This window comes from Chanos chanos, chromosome 9, assembly GCF_902362185.1.
Source record: "Chanos chanos chromosome 9, fChaCha1.1, whole genome shotgun sequence".
NCBI classification, from domain to species: Eukaryota; Metazoa; Chordata; class Actinopteri; order Gonorynchiformes; family Chanidae; genus Chanos; species Chanos chanos.
Genome location: NC_044503.1, coordinates 36,941,538 through 36,962,749, shown reverse-complemented (window position 1 = coordinate 36,962,749; position 21,212 = coordinate 36,941,538). Strand labels below are relative to the sequence as shown.

The 21,212-nt window shown below is 40.5% G+C and overlaps 1 protein-coding gene across 1 annotated transcript in view; it reads right to left on the bottom strand.

Moving 5' to 3' along the window:
* Positions 1-4,678: 4,678 nt before the first annotated feature.
* The window catches only part of LOC115821734 (NACHT, LRR and PYD domains-containing protein 12-like), a 31,359-nt gene continuing 14,825 nt past the window's right edge, over positions 4,679-21,212 (bottom strand). The window contains exons 7-15 of the mRNA XM_030785535.1: positions 17,109-17,282; positions 16,596-16,769; positions 15,835-16,008; positions 14,538-14,711; positions 13,371-13,541; positions 13,222-13,268; positions 12,039-12,566; positions 10,287-10,350; positions 4,679-4,880 (exon numbers count right to left, since the gene is read on the bottom strand). Coding sequence (XP_030641395.1) covers positions 4,679-4,880; positions 10,287-10,350; positions 12,039-12,566; positions 13,222-13,268; positions 13,371-13,541; positions 14,538-14,711; positions 15,835-16,008; positions 16,596-16,769; positions 17,109-17,282 — 1,708 coding nt within the window. The remainder of the gene's footprint in view (positions 4,881-10,286; positions 10,351-12,038; positions 12,567-13,221; positions 13,269-13,370; positions 13,542-14,537; positions 14,712-15,834; positions 16,009-16,595; positions 16,770-17,108; positions 17,283-21,212) is intronic.

The following is a 21,212-nucleotide window of genomic DNA, read 5'->3' as shown; positions in this document are numbered from 1 at the left end:
TGGCCTAGAAGGGGTCTCCTGTCTCTGTGGTCCTTCTCAAGATTTCTCCTATTTTTCCCTGGCCCCTGGGTTTATTGAGGAGTTTTCTCTTGCCTGCCATGAGGATTAAGCCAGTGGGTGCCGCCCTGCTCTGGTTGTTGTAATCCTGTGGGCATGTAAAGCCCTTTGAGACTGTAAACAGTGATATTGGGCTTTAAGTAAACTTAATCTTGAACTAGAACTTGAAATCTGCACAATGGATTTGTTTTATGTCGTTTCTCCTGGTTCAGACTAGAGGTTTGGCCCAGAATGCTCTGCTCCTTGGGGTAATTAATAAACTGTTAATTTAAGTAATTACACAGAAATGCCAGACTTCTTTGACTCTACTTTATCGAATGTACTCAAACTCTATTTAGTCTAATTCAGTCTAACTCTACTTAATCTAATTATTACGTAAAGATGTAACATCTTTTTATAGTAAGAAGTTTAGCAAAGCTGTTTTGGTTTTTTTTGTTGTTTTTTTTGCTGTTTTTTTTTTGTTTTTGTTTTTTTTTTCCAAAATGGAATTCCTCTGTCACTCTTTATCTGATGGGGCGTCCCTAAGAGGGAGCACTGGTTGGACTCTGGACATTTTGCTCCGCCTCTTAACTGAAAACATGTAGAGGCTTCCCTTCCTCTGCGGAGTCATTTAAAGGAGACCCCTCCTATATATGTATCTATGTATATATACAGTTTGTATGTGTGTTTATATCCTACTTTCCCCCTTTGGAGTCACCGTACTTTTATGATCATTTATTTGAAAATCTCCATTCTGAGATCAGGCATTACCAGGCCCAGGGTAATGTTCCACTGATAGGACAGTTAAATGTCAGAACAGGATCAGAAAGTGATCTAGTCGATTCTGCGTTTAACAGTCACATTTTCAGAAGATCCTCTGTACACTTTACCATGCACCACTACACAAAGAAACAGCCTTGGCTGTCTCTTCAACAAACATGGCAAAGAGTTAGTGCATCTCTGTCCAACCTTGTATGTGTTTAGTGGTAAGATGAGAGGGGACTCTTTAGGTCTGTATGTGTTTAATGGTAGGATGAGAGGAGACTCTTTAGGTCTGTATGTGTTTAATGGTAGGATGAGAGGAGACTCTTTAGGTCTGTATGTGTTTAATGGTAGGATGAGAGAGGACTCTTTAGGTCTGTATGTGTTTAATGGTAGGATGAGAGAAGACTCTTTAGGTCTGTACATGTTTAATGGTAGGATGAGAGAGGACTCTTTAGGTCTGTATGTGTTTAATGGTAGGATGAGAGGGGACTCTTTAGGTCTGTATGTGTTTAATGGTAGGATGAGAGGGGACTCTTTAGGTCTGTATGTGTTTAATGGTAGGATGAGAGGGGACTCTTTAGGTCTGTATGTGTTTAATGGTAGGATGAGAGGGGACTCTTTAGGTCTGTATGTGTTTAATGGTAGGATGAGAGGGGACTCTTTAGGTCTGTATGTGTTTAATGGTAGGATGAGAGGGGACTCTTTAGGTCTGTATGTGTTTAATGGTAGGATGAGAGGGGACTCTTTAGGTCTGTATGTGTTTAATGGTAGGATGAGAGGGGACTCTTTAGGTCTGTATGTGTTTAACCCTCTGGAGTCTGAGGCCTGTCAGCCACTGTTGAGGTAGTCTGACATGCCTTGGCATTTTTATATATTTCACCTTTCTAAAAACATTGATCCCAAAGTGTTGCATATGCTTATATTCACCACAAACTCAGCACCAGTAATCTGAGAGCAGTAAGAATTTCATTAATCTATTTTTTGTTTAAATCAACTTTAATGGTAGGATGAGAGAAGACTCTTTAGGTCTGTATGTGTTTAATGGTAGGATGAGAGGAGACTCTTTAGGTCTGTATGTGTTTAATGGTAGGATGAGAGGGGACTCTTTAGGTCTGTGTGTGTTTAATGGTAGGATGAGAGGGAACTCTTTAGGTCTGTGTGTATTTTATGATAGGATGAGAGAAGACTCTTTAGGTCTGTATGTGTTTAATGGTAGAATGAGAGGGGACTCTTTAGGTCTGTATGTGTTTAATGGTAGGATGAAAGGGAACTCTTTAGGTCTGTATGTGTTTAATGGTAGGATGAGAGAGGACTCTTTAGGTCTGTATGTGTTTAATGGTAGGATGAGAGGGGACTCTTTAGGTCTGTATGTGTTTAATGGTAGGATGAGAGAGAACTCTTTAGGTCTGTATGTGTTTAATGGTAGGATGAGAGGGGACTCTTTAGGTCTGTATGTGTTTAATGGTAGGATGAGAGGGGACTCTTTAGGTCTGTATGTGTTTAATGGTAGAATGAGAGAGGACTCTTTAGGTCTGTATGTGTTTAATGGTAGGATGAGAGGGAACTCTTTAGGTCTGTACATGTTTAATAGTAGGATGAGAGAGGACTCTTTAGGTCTGTATGTGTTTAATGGTAGGATGAGAGGGGACTCTTTAGGTCTGTATGTGTTTAATGGTAGGATGAGAGAGAACTCTTTAGGTCTGTATGTGTTTAATGGTAGGATGAGAGGGAACTCTTTAGGTCTGTATGTGTTTAATGGTAGGATGAGAGGAGACTCTTTAGGTCTGTATGTGTTAAATGGTAGGATGAGAGGGGACTCTTTAGGTCTGTATGTGTTTAATGGTAGGATGAGAGGAGACTCTAGGTCTGTACATGTTTAATGGTAGGATGAGAGGGAACTCTTTAGGTCTGTATGTGTTTAATGGTAGAATGAGAGGGGACTCTTTAGGTCTGTATGTGTTTAATGGTAGGATGAGAGGGAACTCTTTAGGTCTGTATGTGTTTAATGGTAGGATGAGAGAGGACTCTTTAGGTCTGTATGTGTTTAATGGTAGGATGAGAGAGGACTCTTTAGGTCTGGACATGTTTAATGGTAGGATGAGAGGGGACTCTTTAGGTAGGTTTACATGTTCTTCAGCTCTGGGTAATAGTGTAGTGGATTATGCCATCACTGACTTAAGATTACAATATTACAAAACCCTCAAAAGCTACAAACAAACAACACTAAAAAGCAAAAAAAAAGCAACACTACACCATAAACTTTTCTATGAAACTGAAGATTCCATTAATAAAAATCAGTTCTGGGAGATGTGGAATACTTTGAGTACAAAAAAACCCACAAGAAGTACCCATTCAAAATGGTCATATTTGGATTGAGCATTTTCAAAACTTCTACAGTGACATACAATCAACAGAATCAAATCAAAATCAGAATCAGATCAAAGAAAAACTACACAATTTTGAATCTATATTTAAAAACAACAAAAATCCTTTTGGCTACCCCATTTCGAGTGAAGAATTGGCACAAAAATTAAAATCTTTGAAACCCAGTAAAGCTTGTGGTCCTGACAGCATCAGAAGTGAGATGCTTAAACACAGCACGCCTGAGATGCAGAGAGCTGTGCTCAAAGTATTCAATCTCACTCTAAGTTCTGGCTGTTTTCCTGACGTCTGGAATCAAGGGGTCATTACCCCAATTCATAAAGGTGGAGACAAATTGGACCCTAATAATTACAGAGGTATCTGAACTGAACCCAGAAAAGAGTCCTCTAAGTCAAATGGTACTGAAGCTCACTAATCCAGTAACAAAAACTAATACACAATATGCTCAGACCAGTACTGCTTCCAAACCTCCAATTTGTGTCAATAAAATCATCAAACTAGCCAAAGAAGACTATTTGGAACATTGGAGAAACAAGACCACCAGTCAAAGCAGAATGAGCTTCTATCTGACCCTAAAAAGAGAGTATAAATTGGCAGAGTATCTCCTCTCTGTCAGAGATACGAAGCAGAGGCAAATCCTGACCAAGTGCAGACTCAGTGACCACAACCTTGCAGTGGAAACAGGCAGACACAGAAAAACCTGGCTGCCAAAAGAGGACAGAACATGTGGTCAGTGCCAGACAGGGAAGGTGGAGACAGAGGAGCATTTTCTTCTTCACTGTGAGAAGTTTACAGACATAAGAAAAACTCTTTTCCGTACATTTAAAACCAACCACCAAAACTTTGAAGTCCTAGACAAAAATGAAAAAATGGCTATCCTCTCAGGAGAGGGACCTTCAGCTGCTCTGGCAGCCAAATATATTTCACTATGTCATAACCTGAGGGACATTAGCTCAACCTAAAAATGTAAATATGTTTAATGTTTAATGTCGCTATACATGTTACACATATAATGTTCCTATTCATATTTGAGTGTAGTGTCTATGTTTATTCAGCTTCCGGCTTCCGGTTCGTACCTGTGCAAACCTGCTGCCGCTGTTGTGCTGATTATCGTCACTGCTCTACGGTCTGTCTCTAACATTTACGTTGTGCTGCACTTCTAATCTTGTAATATTGTGTGCTTGTTTTAATCTCGCTCTGTGTCTGCTTCGTTAACGTTACCTATCAACACATTGTTTCTACTGTTTGGCTGCTAGCGTGCTAACACCAGCTTAGCCTTCTTGCTAACCTTACTTACAGAGCAATAGTGTGTTGATAGTTCACGTTTACGTTACCTCTCATCTGCCACTATGTCTTGCTCTCTCTGCTTCACTCTTGTAGAGAAGTTGTCTCTCCTAGAGAGACGTGTCCGTCAGCTAGAGCAAGGTAGCGCTAGTTCGAGTTTTATTACTATAGATACGACGGGCACCCCAGATAGCATTAGCCGATTAGCGGCTCAGTCTCTCCCTTTAGTGCAGTCTCGCAGGCAGAAAAGGAGTTTGTTGCGGTCGTGAGTGGCCGTTATATCAGTCAGCCCCAAGCCCCGTACCTTTGTTATAGGGGACTCAGTGACCCGAGGGATCAGGTTAGCAACGCCAGCGACTGTTACGTGTCTCTCCAGGGCCAGAGCTCCCGACATAGAAGCTAACCTTAGGGTGCTGGCAAACAGGAATAGCCGTATCGATAAGGCACACCACATAGACACCAGCTATGACAACATCGTTATCCATGATATTAGAATGAGGCAATCAGAAGTCACAAAGGTCAACATAGCTAGGACTTGTGACTTCGCCAGAAAGATGTGTCGGCATCGATTAATTGTCTCTGGCCCTCGACCAGCTAGGGGTAACGATGAAAGATATGGTAGATTATTGCACCTGAGTCGCTGGCCGGCGCAGTTTTGTTTAGATCAGGGATTTGATTTTGTAGATAACTGGCCCTCTTTCTGGGTTAGACCTTGCTTGCTAAAAGCGGATGGCCTGCACCCTAATAGATTTAAATTTAGATTAGATTTAGACTTAGATTACATGTAGATGACTTGTTCCTTGTATTCCTTTGTATGAATGCACTGGCAATACAAATGCCTTATTTGTCATGCCAATAAAGCACTTTGAATTGAAAAGAAAAAACTGAATTGAGTGCACTTGTGTGTGTGTGAGAGAAAGAGTGTGAGAGAAAGAGAGAGACAGAGCTTGTGTGCGTGTGAGAGAAAGAGAGAGAGAGTGTGTGTGTGTGTGTGTGTGTGTGTGTGAGAGAGAGAGAGAGAGAGTGTGAGAGAGAGAGAGGGTGTGTGTTTGTGTGTGAGAGAGAGAGTATGAGAAAGAGAGAGACAGAGTTTGTGTGCGTGTGAGAGAAAGAGAGAGAGTGTGTGTGTGTGTGTGTGTGTGTGTATGTTAGTGTGTGTGTGTGTGTGTGTGTGTGTGTGTGAGAGAGAGAGAGAGAGAGAGAGAGAGAGAGAGAGAGAGAGTGTGCGTGAGAAAGAGAGAGAGAGAGAGAGAGAGAGACAGTGCGTGTGCGTATGAGAGAAAGAGAGAGAGAATGTGTGTGCATGTGACAGAGAGAGAGAATGTGTGTGTGTGTGTGTGTGTGTGTGTGTGTGTGTGTGAAAGAAAGAGAGAGAGAGAGAGAGAGAATGTCTGAGAGAGTGTATGACAGAAAGAGAGAAAAAAGGAGACAGAGAGAGAGAGAGAGCCTGTGTGTGTGTGTGTGTGTGTGTGTGTGTGTGTGTGTGTGTGTGTGTGTGTGTGTGAAAGAAAGAGAGAGAGAGAGAGAATGTCTGAGAGAGTATATGACAGAAAGAGAGAAAAAAGGAGACAGAGAGAGAGCCTGTGTGTGTGTGTGTGTGTGTGTGACAAAGAGAGAGAGAGAGAGAGAGAGGGAGTGTGTGTGTTTGTGTGTGTGCGTGTATGAGAGAGAGGGAAAGAGAGAAAGAGAGAAAGTGTGTGTCAGAGTGAGAGTGTGTGAGTGTGTGTGTGTGTGTGTGTGTGTGTGTGTGTGTGTGTGTGTATGAGAGAAAGGGAAAGAGAGAGAGAGTGCATGTGTGTGTGTCTATGAGAGAGAGAAAGAGAGAGAGAGAGAGAGTGTGTGTGTGTGTGAGAGAGAGAGAGAGAGAGAGAGAAAGAGAGAGTGTTTATTTGTGAAAGAGAGAGTGTGTGTGTGTGAGAGAGAGAAAGAGAGAAAAAGAGTGTGTGTGTGTGTGTGTGTGATAGAGAGAGAGAGAGAGAGAATGTTTGTGTTTTTTGTGAGAAAAAGACAGAGAGAGAGAGAGAGTGTGTGTGTTTCTGTGTGTGTGATAGAGAGAGAAAGAGAGAGAGAGAGAGAGAGAGAGAGTGTGTGTGTGTGTGAGAGGGAGAGAGAGAGAGGGAGAGTATGTGTGGGTCTGTGACAGAGAGAAAGAGAGAGCGAGAGAGAGAGAGAGAGAGAGAGAGAGAGAGAGAGAGAATGTGTGTTTCTGTGTGTGTGAGAAAGAGAGAGAGTGTGTGTCTGTGTGTGTGTGTGTGAGAGAGAGAGAGAGAGAGGGAGAGTATGTGTGTGTGTTTATGTGTGTGAGATAGAGAGAAAGGGGGAGAGAGAGAGAGAGTGAATTACTGTGTGTGTGAGAGAGAGAGACAGAGAGAGAGAGAGAGAGAAAGAGAGAGTCTGTGTGTGTGAGAGAGAGAGAGGGAGAAAGAGAGAGTAAGTGTGTGCGTGTGTGGGAGAGAGAGTGAGAGAGAGAGAGAGAGAGAGTGTGTGTGTGTGTGTGTGTTCAGCATCACTTTCAATGTTTTTATATGTAATGATACTTTATTTGAGTCTTTCTAGTTTCACGTTTCAAGTTTATTTAGAGCCCAATATAACTGTTTAAAAAACAAAGGGCTTTACAGGCCACAACAGTCAAATCAAGACCGGACAGCACCCCCTGACTTACACACAAATGCACTTGATTCCTCTCTCTCTCTCGCTCTCTCTCTCTCTGACACTCATACACACACTTTCTCTCTCTTTCTCTCACACTGTTTCACATTGAGAGAGAATGAGTTTAGTAAGAGAGAGAAAAGACTGTGAAAGGGGCAGATAGCTGAAGCCAGATTTGGTATGGATATGAGAGAAAGATCAGCCCAGCTGGGGTTTTTCACTTACAAAACTGTCAGGACTGAGTCTGACATAGTCAACCACCAGAACCTGACTGATATAATAGGTCACTATGTGATATCTTTTATCATTCCACCATTAGGACCTGACTGATATAATAGGTCACTATGTGATATCTTTTATCATTCCACCATTAGGACCTGATTGATCTAATAGGTCACTATGTGATATCCTCTTCATTAGATCAGGATCTTTATAAAGTACAAACAGTGATTTGTCTCTCCTTGTCTTCTAAGTGAAAGAACTCCAGGTGTTTATTACACACACAAAGCTGCAGACAAAGTTATGGATTAATTCAAGTTTCAAGTTTCTTTAGAGCCCAGTATCACTGTTTACAGTCTCAAAGGGCTTTACAGGCCACAACAGTCAAAATCAAAACAGGACGGCACCCCCTGACTTAATTCTCATGGCGGGCAAGAAAAAAACTCCACAAAAACCCAAAAGGGAAATGGGAGAAATCTTGAGAAGGACCACAGAGAGAGGAGACCCCTTCTTGGCCAGACAGGTGTGCAAAGGGGACAAAGGGGATGGCGATGCTTTCTCTCTGATATGTTCATGTTTACATTGTGTTTATAACAAAATAAAAACAAATAAACAAAAATGTAAAAATAAATGGACAAGAATTTCTTAAAAAAGACAACAACAAACAAATCTCTACAAAACTTTGTAAATTAATGAATAATTGTTTATTATACAGTCACAGATTTCTGACACATAAATAAAACTCTGACTGTACTCTGACGTGTGTGTGTTCAAGGGAAAAAGAGAAAAAGAATGTGTGTGTGTGTGTGTGTGTGTTTCAGTGTGTGTGTGTTTATCTATTTGATCTGACACAGAGACACTGAGAAGTCATAACCCAAAAACCTAAACCCTGCATAGAGGGGTTCAGTGAATGTGCAGTGGAATGTGTGTAAGTGTGTGAGTGTGCGTGTGTCAGAGGAGACGCTGTAGAAGGACACAGTTCCAGACGAGATACAGTCCAGATACACTCCTACTCTGTGTGTGTGTGAGGGGTGGTGAGGTATGTCAGTTTTCTGTTCATTGTGAAGGGCAGAGTATCTGTTATCATCACACTACAGACTCCAGGACTTTTCATTGAGTCCAAACTTGGGTTGCACTGTGGTATGCAAAAGTTCCATGATGTTTCAGTGAAGATTTTAAAACCAGTTTATCATCTTTAGACTTCACTGGAAACATAACGCATGTCCGGGAATGCTTCATTATTATAGTGGACAGTGCAATGCATTAAGAAAGAGATGAAAACACACACACACACATACAGTAAACTTACAGAGCTCAGAACACAATGAAGAATAGATTTAAACATAATATTAAATAATCACACTGTCTCACACACACAAAGTGAAATACACAGGTTTTAGTGGAATATGGAGAATAGTGATAAGTAAACAGTGGGAAGTACTAAGAGGAGAGAAAGAGTTTGAGTCTTTAGGAGAAAGAGAGAAAAGAGGGAGAGTGTGAGAGAAGAGAGAAGAAGAGGAGAGAAAGAAGACTGGATGAGTCCTGGTCTGTCAGTCTATACAGACTGAGTTTCTTTCCATCTGATCAAAACAACTAAAAGAACTCCATACTGGTTAACCACACTAAGTCCAATGGTTCCTCACTGGTACTGGTACTGGTTAGATTATGACAGTATGTGACAGAGCAGGGTGGGTAAACTGATAGAGAACCATATATAAACCAGAACTCACCAACTCAGCTGGGGAAATATTCAATAGTAAATATGTCATCACTCATACTCATCTATATCTCATAAAAACTTATTTATAAACAGAGAGAGAGAGAGAGAGAGAGAGAGAGAGAGGGGGGGGGGGGGGGGGGGGGGACGGTTCCTGTGAGGCATCCTCTTGCATATATTAACTGTTAATTGTAACAGTCTTCTCCATTCACTCTAACATTGTTTCACATTCAGTAAATATTTTCATTTCCTCTTACAGGTCAACAACAATCACTGATGTGAAATAAATTACTGTGAAAATGGTTTCAGTGACAGGACCAGACATTTTCACAACTCTGTCTGCTCTTCAGCAATATACTGAGTCACTTTATCATTTAATGAAAGTCTAATCTCCAACAACAATCTCTTTCTCTTCTCCCTGTTTGTGATTTTACCATTCTTCTAGGTCCTCAGTTTTCATTAAGTCCCCAGTTTGTGTGTTGATGGTGTTTGCTGCCATCTAGTGGACATGTATCATCTACCATCCAGTTCACACTGTCAGCTAGAGCAGGAACTGTCAGACATTCAGTCCTGCATGTGGATTACTTTCAATGTGTGAGGGTTACAATGAGAAATCAACACCAGAAATGTTTTAATACTTTTGTACTTCATGAGATCTTACTTTCTTTCTTTTTTATTGACATATTTGTATGTAAATGTATGTGAGGATACATATACAGCAAATAACCCTTATTACAAGTAAAAAACTTTATATACAGACATGTGTGTGTGTGTGTGAGAGAGAGAGAGATTGCATGTGCATGAGAGAGTGTGTGTGTGAGAGAGAGATAGAAAGGGTGCATGTGTGTATGTCTGTGTGTGTATGAGAGAGAGAGATTGCATGTGTGTGAGAGACACAGAGAGGGTGCATGTGTGTTTGTGTTTGTTGTAACGACTCGGCTCAAAAGAGGTAACAAAAAGAAGGGCAGACCATGCACAGATCACATGAAGGACAAAGCAAATTTATTATAAAAGGAAAAAAAAAACACCCATAATGCAACGATTAGTCTGGTAGTCAGTAGTATCAGTAGTGTAGGCAAGGTATGGATGTGTGTTAGAGAAGTGTGGGGGTGTTGAAATGGAGCAACCAAAAATCCTCATGAAACAAATGGTGGAGGCCTGAGGAGGAGAAGAACGGAAAATGATTAGAAGGAGGTGGGGGGGGGGGCTCAGTTCCCTTTAGGCTTTTACACACCTGGGGATCAAAACACCCAGGTGCCCGATATCAACCAGGACGGACCTCCCACTCTGACACCCAACTGCACCCAACACAAATACACAGCGGAGGCCGTCACATTGTGTATGTCTGAGAGAGAGAGAGAGAGAGAGAGAGAGAGAGAGAGAGAGAGAGAGAGAGAGAGGCAGAGGCAGAGAGAGAAAGGGAGAGGGTGCCTGTGTGTGAGAAAGAGAGACTGAGAGAGGGAGAGAGAGAGAGTGTGTTTGTGTGTGTGAGAGAAATAGTTGGTGTGCGTGTGTGAGAGAGGATGCCTGTGTGTGTATGTAGAGTGAGAGAGAGAGAGGGAAAGAGAGAGAGAGAGAGAGAGAGAGAGAGAGAGAGAGAGAGAGAGAGAGTGTGTATGTGTTATAGAAAGAGAAACTGAGAGGCCCGGTTCACACCTTGCATTAAGATCGATTTTGGTGAACCAATCGCAAGAGGACACCTCAAAAGTACAGGTGTAAACGCATCCAATGTGCATTGAGGTCGCATCGAGATCCGATCACTCAGACCACATTCGGAGTTGGTCTGGACTTCATATGACCACTGGACTGCATATGACCACATTCTTATAGCGCGAAAGCAAACTCGACCACCACGCCCTCTGCTTACTCCGAAGTACGAACTCTTTCACCTATGCACACATTTGCTCACCAGTGGCGTCATACTAAAGTGCGACAACAGGCAACAACAATAACAGGCAAAACAGATAATGTTTTGATTTCCTCTTCTTTTTCTTCTTCTTTTCATTTCCGACAGACTTGGCACGGGAAGTGCACTGATGCCCCCTGCCGATTAAAAACAACAACGTTTAACATGAAAAAGCTTAACGTGGCTTAATGTTCCAAAACTGCCATCAATGATCACCAAATTTCTCCCAGACATCTCGTCAGAAGCGCCTCCTTCTGTCAAAAAATCACAATCGAAATCCTATGACTATGGTGTTTTTTAAACGTTTTCATCTCCACTGACGCTCATTATGAGGAAACAGCTTAACGTGGCTTAATGTCTAAAAACAGCGACGCGAGATCACCAAATTTGTCTGACATCTCACATTTCATAAGCACTATCTCCAATCAAAAGAGCAAAACTGAAATTCAATGAAAGGGGTAAAGCGTTGGAAACGATGTACGTGTTTACCTGCATATGGAGCGAAGATCCGATCTCACCCGAGACACGGATTCTAAAGCCAGGTGTAAATGGACGTATTTAGAGCTGTCCACTTGTGATTGTATCATCAAAATCAGATCTTAATGCAAGGTGTAAACAGGGCCACAGTGTGTGAGTGTGTGTGTGTGTGTGAGAGAGAGAGACAGACAGAGTGTGTATTCAGCATCAGGAACACTTTCAATGTTTTTATATGTAATGATATTTTACTTGTGTCTTTCTCTCTGACATGTGCATGTTTATATTGTGTTTGTAACAAAATAAAAACAAGTAAACAAGAATTTAAAAGTAAATGGACAAGAATTTCTGAAAAAAAAGAAAAGAAAAAAAAATCTCTACAAAACTTAAATTAATGAATATTTGTTAATTATTACAGTCACAGATTACTGATACATAAATAAAACTCTGACTGTACTTCACACACACACATTTGTGTTTATGTCTGTGTGTCCAAGTGTAAATTAATGGTACATATGAACATTGTGTGTGTATATGAAAAAGAGAAAAAGAGTGTGTGTGTGTCTGTGTATTTCAGAGTGTGTGTGTTTATTTATTTTATCTGGCGCAGAGACACTGAGGAGAATAAAGAAACCCAAAACCCAGCATAGAGGGGTTCAGTGAATGTGCAGTGGAATGTGTGTATGTGTGTGAGTGTGTGTGTGTCAGAGGAGACTCTGTAGAAGGACACAGTTCCAGACGACCAGTCCAGATACACTCCTATTCTGTGTGTGTGTGAGGGGTGGTGAGGTATGACACTGAGCTGATTATTGTGACGGGCAGAGTATCTGTTACCAGACCACTCCAGACTCCAGGACTTTTCATTGTATCCAAATCCACAGTCACCACTCTTTCCTTTCCTCCCGATTCCTTTATATGTCACTGATATAACAGCATAACCTCCACTCCACTCAGTCTCCCAGTAACAGCGTCCAGTCAGACTCTCTCTACACATGACCTGCTCCCAGACATCAAATCTCTCTGGATGATCAGGATACGACTGATTCTTTCCCACACGTGTCGCCTTTCTGTTCCCCTCAGACAGAGAGAGATGTGTGTTTACTGTGTTTGGGTCCAGTGTGAGATCACAGGCATCTACAGAGAAGAAGAGAAATTAGACGAGAAAACATATCACACACTCTCAACCCCGTGTGTGTGTTTTATACTAAATGGAGAATATTATACGATTAGTATTATATTATTACATATTATATTTATTTGATAATAAATCTCAGGTAAGATGGTGTCGTCTGTCTGTCTGTCTCTCGTCCTGTCTTTAGTGTGTGTTACAGATTCTCTCACTCTGTCTCTTTTTATGGAATGTGGGGTAATGGTCTGGGGGGAACTGGGGATGTAAATATGGGGTATTTTTGTGTGTTGTGTGTGTGTGTATTATTATAAGGGGTCTGACTGTGTTATTGTTGATATGTGTGTGTTAATGTTGTTTGACCCTTGACCCAGTGTGTTTCCCTCTTGTTACCTGAGCTCTTTTCTGACCAGTTTTCCACTTATTTTATTCACTCACTTTCTGTCTTTCTCTTGTACACAGACAATAAAATTATATGCAAAATTTACAAAATCAATTAAAAGTGATGTTTATCTCATATTATTATCTCTGTTTTTTCATTAAATGGAGTAGATAAACAAAAGTTGTATTTTTTCAGGCCTTAAATAAATAAATCTCTTTTCCATGGGTGAACCAAACTCAGTGTTTGTGTGTGTGTGTGTGTGTGTGTGCACATGTACTTACATTTTCTTAATCCTGGTTTGATCATGAGTTCTCCTCCATGGTCCACACTATAAAAAACAGACAAAAGACAGTGGATGAGTCTTAAACACACACACAGACACAAACATACACATACACACACACACACACACACACACACACACACAGACTATACTGACTTAAGTTGACAGTGTTGATTCATCTGTGTAGAGAGATGCTTCACTCCTGAGTCTCCTGGGTGATTGTAGCTCAGATCCAGTTCTCTCAGGAGTGAGGGGTTTGAACTCAGCGCTGAAGCCAGAGAAAAACAACCTTCCTCTGTCACTAAACAACCAGACAACCTACAGAGAGAGACAGAGAGAGAGAGAGAGAGAGAGAGAATATCAACTCGTCATCTGGTTTGTGAAGTGTGATCCATTGTAAAGGTTCCACTCTGTTTTACCATAAATGTTGACTTTGCTAAATTATCACATAAACTCACAGACCAATTACTAACATTAGGTCCAAAGATACTGGGGGGAAATTCATCTACTTTTATGATCAGTATGTCTCACACACAACAGTACTTTAATAACCATACTATACATCAACCTGGTCTCATTTTAATGTGAACATAGTCATTTTAAATACTGTATTTAAGTTCCTGACTAATACTGACCTCAGTATCTCCAGTTTACAGTGTGGATTCTTCAGTTCCACACAGAGAAACTTCACTCCTGAATCCTGAAGGTCATTATTACTCAGGTCCAGTTCTCTCAGGGGACAGTTTACTGACTGTAGAACTGAGGCTACAGCTTCACAGGACTGTTCAGTGAGTTTACAGAGAGCAAGTCTGGAGAGACAGAGACAGACAGACAGAGGGAGAGAGAGAGAGAGAAACAAGTTTTATCCCAGCGAACTTAAGCTGAACAGAATTTTCCATATGAGATCAAGCTCATATTAAGTGTTAGAACATCTTCCTGTCCTACAGAAAACATTGTCACATCATCAGTGTCTGCTGATAAAACATGTTTAGTCTCCTGCTACTGGAAACCCCTTAAGGTCCCATCTCAGTTTCCACAGAAGAGACTCAATAGTGGGGCTGTATAACTGCCCTGAGAGAGGAAAACCTGCCAATACAAACACAAGACTACAACAGGAAAGAAGCTCTTCCTTTTGGTTATGACTGCTGAAAAATCATCATTTAAACAAAAGACTAGGACAGGAAACACATCACTGCCACTGATTGTACAGCTTTTCATGAGTTTCATCAAAACATTTTAAAGGTGTGAAATATCAGGTGTTCATCAGATTTGTTACGTTGACTTTAATATTTTCATTTCCTGACTAATACTAACCTCAGTATCTCCAGTTTACAGTGTGGATTCTTCAGTCCCATGCAGAGAAACTTCACTCCTGAATCCTGAAGGTCATTGTTACTCAGGTCCAGTTCTCTCAGGGGACAGTTTACTGACTGTAGAACTGAGGCTATAGATGAACAGGACTGTTCAGTGAGTTTACAACCAGCAAGTCTGGAGAGAGAGAGAAACAGTGAATATCAATTTGTCATCTGGTTTGTGAAGTGTGAGTCATTGTAAAGGTTGCACTCTGTTTCAGTGGTGGCTGGTGAGCTGGAAACAGAGGAGGAACAAACCTCCCCTTTAAACCCATGAGTAGTTTCAACCTGTTCCCGTTCATCTGCCTTGATTAACAATTAAACTAATGATTTGTAGAATAATTAACGCCAATCGTGTAAATCGAGTAAATGATTAACAGTGTCATTTCGTGATAGTACGATTTCTCTTTACTGAAGTGTGTTGCACTTGTTATACCCACATGTTCTTGTAATTTGTGGATACTTGTTCTTTTCACTCTCTGTCTGACGTCAGGGAATACTGATGTCAAATGCCTTGTCTGATTTCCAAGATTCTGCCCTTGAAATGCTCGCGAAACACAGAGGACTGTCTGCAGCTTGTCTGTTATAGTGAAATCTACTGTGTGAAATTGTTTAACTAGGATGGCAATTATCTGAATATGTAATGGAAAACCAATCCCTCGATATGCTTTACACTGCAGCTTTGATGTGTTACGAAATTCAGATTTAAAAAACAAAGTTCTTGAAATCAGTCTCAGTTTCTGAGAGTAAACTTTCAGGTTAGAAAAAACAGGATCTTTTATCTGTACAATGCATCAGCATTGAGTGTAATGCAGAATGAAGTTTATCACTCATGCCTCAACTAGTTTGCAAAGAACAGTAGCTCTGTCACAAATGACACTGATAACACCAGTCACGTAAATAGAGTAATTATCCTGCAAATCTTTTATTGCTAATCAACACGGATTAACAGTAACAGGCTGAAATCAATCATAGATTTAAAGGGGAGGTTTGTTCCTCCTCTGTTTCCAGCTCACCAGCTGCGACTCCTCTATTTTACCATAAATGTTGACTTTGTTAAACTATCACATTAACTAAACTCACAGACCAGTTACTAACATTAGCCTTACAGATACTGGGGAAAATTCATCTGCTTTTTTGATCACTGTGCCTCACACACAACAGTACTTTAATAACCACACTATACATCAACCTGGTCTCATTTTAATATGAATATAGTCATTGTAAATACTGCATATCAGTCCCTGACTAATACCAACCTCAGTATCTCTGGTTTACAGTGTGGATTCTTCAGTCCCACACAGAGAAACTTCACTCCTGAATCCTGAAGGTCATTGTTACTCAGGTCCAGTTCTCTCAGGGGACAGTTTACTGACTGTAGAACTGAGGCTATAGATGAACAGGACTGTTCAGTGAGTTTACAACCAGCAAGTCTGGAGAGAGAGAAAAGGAGAGAGGGGGAGAGAGAAAAGGAGACAGAGAGAGAGAGAGAGATAGAGAGAGAGAGAGAGAGAGAAACAAGTGTTATTCCAGTGAGGTTTAGTTGAAGAGAATTTTCCATATGAGATCAAACTGCTGTAAAGAGTCAGAGCATCTTCCTGTCCTGCAATAAACGCTGTCACATCATCAGTGTCTGCCGATAAAACATGTTTAGTTTCAAGTTTTCAAGTTTATTTCAAGCACAATATAAGTGTGTACAGTCTCAAAGGGATTTACATACACACAGGTTTACAACAAACAAAACAGGACAACACTCCCTGACTCAATCCTCATAGCAGACAAGAAAAAAATCCCCCCAAAAACCCAGGTGTTACAGGGGAAAGAAAATGGAAGAACTCTTAAGAAGGACCATAGAGAGAGGAGACGCCTTCATGGCCAGACAGGTGTGCAGTAGTCTCCTGCTATTGGAAATCTCTTATGGTCTCATCTCAGTTTCCACAGAAGAGACTCAATAGTGGGGCTGTATAACTGACCTGAGAGAGGATAACCTGCCATTTTTCAGTTCCTAACTAATACTGACCTCAGTATCTCCAGTTTACAGTGTGGGTTCTTAAGTCCCACACACAGAAACTTCACTCCTGAATCCTCAAGATCATTGTTACTCAGGTCCAGTTCTCTCAGGGGACAGTTTACTGACTGTAGAACTGAGGCTACAGCTTCACAGGACTGTTCAGTCAGTTTACAACTAGCAAGTCTGGGGAGAGAAAGAGAGAGAGGGAGAGAGAGTGAGATTGGGAAAGAGACAGACAGAGAGTATCAACTTATCATCTGGTTTGTGAAGTGTGATCCATTGTAAAGGGGTTACTGTTTTACCATAAATGTTGACTTTGATAAACTATCACATTAACTAAACTAACAGACCAGTTACTAACACTAGGTGTAAAGATATTAGGGGAAATTCATCACCTTTTATGATATCTATGCCTCACACACAATGATACTTTAATATCCATACTACACATAAACCTGGTCTCATTTTCTTATGAATATCGTCATTGTAAATACTGCATATAAGTCCTCGACTAATACTGACCTCAGCATCTCCAGTTTACAGTGTGGATTCTTCAGTCCCACACAGAGAAACTTCACTCCTGAATCCTGAAGGTCATTGTTACTCAGGTCCAGTTCTCTCAGGGGACAGTTTACTGACTGTAGAACTGAGGCTACAGCTTCACAGGACTGTTCAGTGAGTTTACAACCAGCAACTCTGGAGAAAGAGCAGGAGAGAGAGAGAGAGAGAGAGAGAGAGAGTGAGAGAGAGGGAGAGAGAGAGAGAGAGAGAGAGAGAGAGAGAACATTAGCGTTCACACATTTAAGAATTAAAATTGTACTGATAGAGTTGTACTGACTAAGTGTATGGTCCATTGCAGCTGGTGCATAGCGTTCCATTGGAACATCTTGCTTTTGGTTTTAAGTAGTGATTGTGACTGGTCTTTGTTTTATTTTAAGGTCGTCATAGCACCAATTGTTGTCTACTTCAGTTGATCGTAGTTAATTCTGTTGATATAAAAAAATTACGGTGTGTAGATGTTTGGTTTTGACGATTGGTATTATTAATGTTCCCCTGTGTGTCGGAGTCTGTCTTTTATTTCTTCCCTCCAGGCAGTGTTGTGAGGCACAGTTGGGGCGTGCATGTGTCACACTTTAATACCTCACTGATCTGGGTGCAGTGGTTTGTAGTGAGTCAGGAGTTGGTTCCTTTTTCTTCTTTCTCTATCTCTCACCCTCACTCATCATTCCCCTACTATGTCCTACTTTGCTACCTGGTCTGTCTGTCTTTTTGTCCTTTCCATGCTTGGTTTTTATTTTTTTATATTTTATTGAGTGAAAATAATAAATTTCTATTGTATTTAATAAACCTATTTTGTGCAACTGCTGGGTTTCATTTAACCATGAAGACCATATTTGGGAGTGTAGTTTGCACCGTTACTGGGTTACATTATTTTATACATGAAGGCAAAGAACAAAGACTCAGACAATCTGAGATTTCTGTGACACTCGATGCGAGTCGTTTTCTCACAAATTTACCTCAGATATTTCACCTCTCGTGCTCCAGCTGTTGGCAAGTCTCTCGGTTTCCCATTGGCTGTCAGGTTGCTCGGCAACGACAGCTTAAACTAGTCTAAGAAACCTATTGCAAAGTCATCTATGGATTTTCATATATTCTACTTAATTAATAAGGGACTGATCAGGTGTGCAGATAAAATCTCTTAAACAGTTAAGGACCCCAATAATGAATACAGCAAAAAGAGCCAAGATCAGGTTCTGGCATCAATTCTCAATTAAAAGCCTGAGTTGTAATGCCTGACAACTGCTTATGAGTTCTAATTTTGCTAGACCGCACGAGCCCGACCCCTCCCTCTTCCCTTATCACAGCCACCACAGTTACCGTACGCAAATCGAGTGCCCTGCAGAGCAGCATCAGAGTCTCCCCGACCTGCTTTCATTGGTGACAGCCAGGAACCGATAGTGTTTGCCCTTAGCTTCGGCATTGTTTGTCACTGTTGTGAAATTAAACCACTATTAAAACATCTCAATACAGCCAGCCTAACTAAGGCAATAAGCCACCATTACGTTTAACAACAAGCAAGCTAGTTTTGCGTAAATTAGCGATGTCAGTGAAAACCAGTGAACTCTGGCAGGCTAGTTCCTTTGTCAGGCAACTGAAACAAATAAATATGCATTATGTGGCTAATAGTCTATGCAACCATATTTGGATATCAGAAACATTAGATGACCTGTCACCTGTCATATTAGGGGAAATTCATCTCCTTTTATGATCAGTATGCCTCACACACATAGTCATTCTAAATACTGCATATCAGTCTCTGACTAATACTCACCTCAATATCTCTGGTTTACAGTGTGGATTCTCCAGTCCCACACAGAGAAACTTCACTCCTGAATCCTGAAGGTCATTGTTACTCAGGTCCAGTTCTCTGAGGGGACAGTTTACTAACTGTAGAACTGAGTCTACAGATGAACAGGACTGTTCAGTGAGTTTACAACCAGAAAGTCTGCAGTGAGAGAGAAAGACAGAGAGAGAGAGAGAGAGAGAGAACATTAGTGTTCACACATTTAAGAATTAAAAATTGTACTGATAGAGTTTGACAAAAAGGTGTGAAATGTTGTGAAAAATTCCTCAAACACACAGTGTGATGTTCAGTGGTGGGATGTAATGAAGTACAAGTACTTCGTTACTGTACTTAAGTACATTTTTCATGTATCTGTACTTTACTTGAGTAGATTTAGTTGTGGGTACTTTTGACTTTTACTCCACTACATTTTACAGCAAGTATCTTTACTTTCTATTCCACTACATTTCTACAATGCGTTGCGTTACACGATACAGTCACATTGCGTATTTTGTTTGTTTGTTAGTTTTAAAGTAATCAATGGCGAGAGGGGAATTGGTCCACTGAACCAATCAAAGCGGGCAGGTGATGTTAGACCCTCCTTCAACACGAGCGTGGCCGCACCCGCAGCAGCAGCATCAGCAGCAGCACTAACCGGTGCTAAAACATCCAAAATGGATTCGAGAGAGGCCACCGCGGAGATTCAGCCATTAGACATGCGCCACCCATGGCCTTATTTAAAAGAGTTGTTTGAGATAACCGGTTCTAAAAATGATTCATGGAGATTCCGGTGCCATCTTTGTCTCCCTCGAAAACACGAGATACTAGCTTTCAAAAATTCACCGTAAAATATGCAGAAACATATTGAGGTGAATTAGATTGCTTAACGCTACCTGACTTTTGCATGTTAAATTAAATTAAGTTAGTGAAATCTTATTTAACCTTAGCTAGCCTCTTGTTCAAATGCACCACTAGCAACAAGTAAACACAATTAAATTATTATAATCTAGCGTTAACTGGCAAGTAACACATGCATGTTGCTAACGCAATGTAGTCTTGGTACTGGGTGTTTGCTTGGATGCTAGATCCCGGGAACAGCGGTGGTTATGTTGCTTGTGTGGCTAGGGGCTCTTTAGCCCTGTGCTCCTTCAGAGTTAAGGTTTAAAATTAGTTGGTATTATAGAATGACAGGATTAACATAGTAGTAATTACTTTAAAGATACCTTTGTCTTAATTATACTAAAATGGAATTTAAAAGTCAGACTGTCAACCCTACTTGGCATGCTTATATTGCGCCAAACCAAATTTCTATCTCCTGTAAGAACAGTCTGGCAAAAGTATAAATTTTGTAATAGATAATATGTTGAAATCCTGTGTTAGGATCAGTGCCTATTCTTTTGTTAGCTGCATTTAATACTCCTTTTTTCAGGCAGACAACTTTAATTTGAATGTGTTTACTGCAGTCAATATAACACAATGGTTTTGCATTGTGTTGTATTGTGTTTTGTTTTATTTACAGTTAAATAAAAACTTTCAAAGGTATAATCAGTCCTCTTTCTTATTTTGCTTAATGGCATTTAACTCTGCAGGTCACCCCTGAAATTCTGATTCACAGAATCGTAAGTCCAAGTGTGAACTGAGGGTAAACACAATAAAAACAATAACCTTTCAAATAATTGATAGGAGATTGTTTGCCAGTGTTATCAGTAGCATCATCTGCAGCATTGTTAATTAGAATGGCACAGCCCATACTATTGATGTATTAAACAAAATATACATATAGTAGGCACACAATGATATTGTAGACGATTGCATTAGAGAATGCATTCAGCAAGTACTTTTACTTTTAATACTTTAAGTATATTTAAAAGCAGGTACTTACTTACTTTTACTCAAGTAAAAAGGTTAATGTGGTTCTTTTACTTTTACTAGAGTACATTTTTGTCTGTTTATTTGTACTTTTACTTAAGTACAGTGTTTGAGTACTTCCTCCACCACTGGTGATATTTTTGGGCAACGGACAAGTGCAACTTATAATTAACTGTAAACTGTGAATTGGGGAGAATAATGAAAATGTAAATGGGAAATAAGCTATCCAAAAAGGAGAACACTTTCAAATCAGTCAGGTTAATGTTAAAGGGGCCAAACATGTTCCACACAGAACTAAAGCAAGACAGACACCCTGTTTACTGACTAACTCATTAGCCATATGAAGATTAAAACTTACTTTATACACAAAGGCAAAGAACAAAGACTCGGACAATTTGAGATTTCTGGGATAC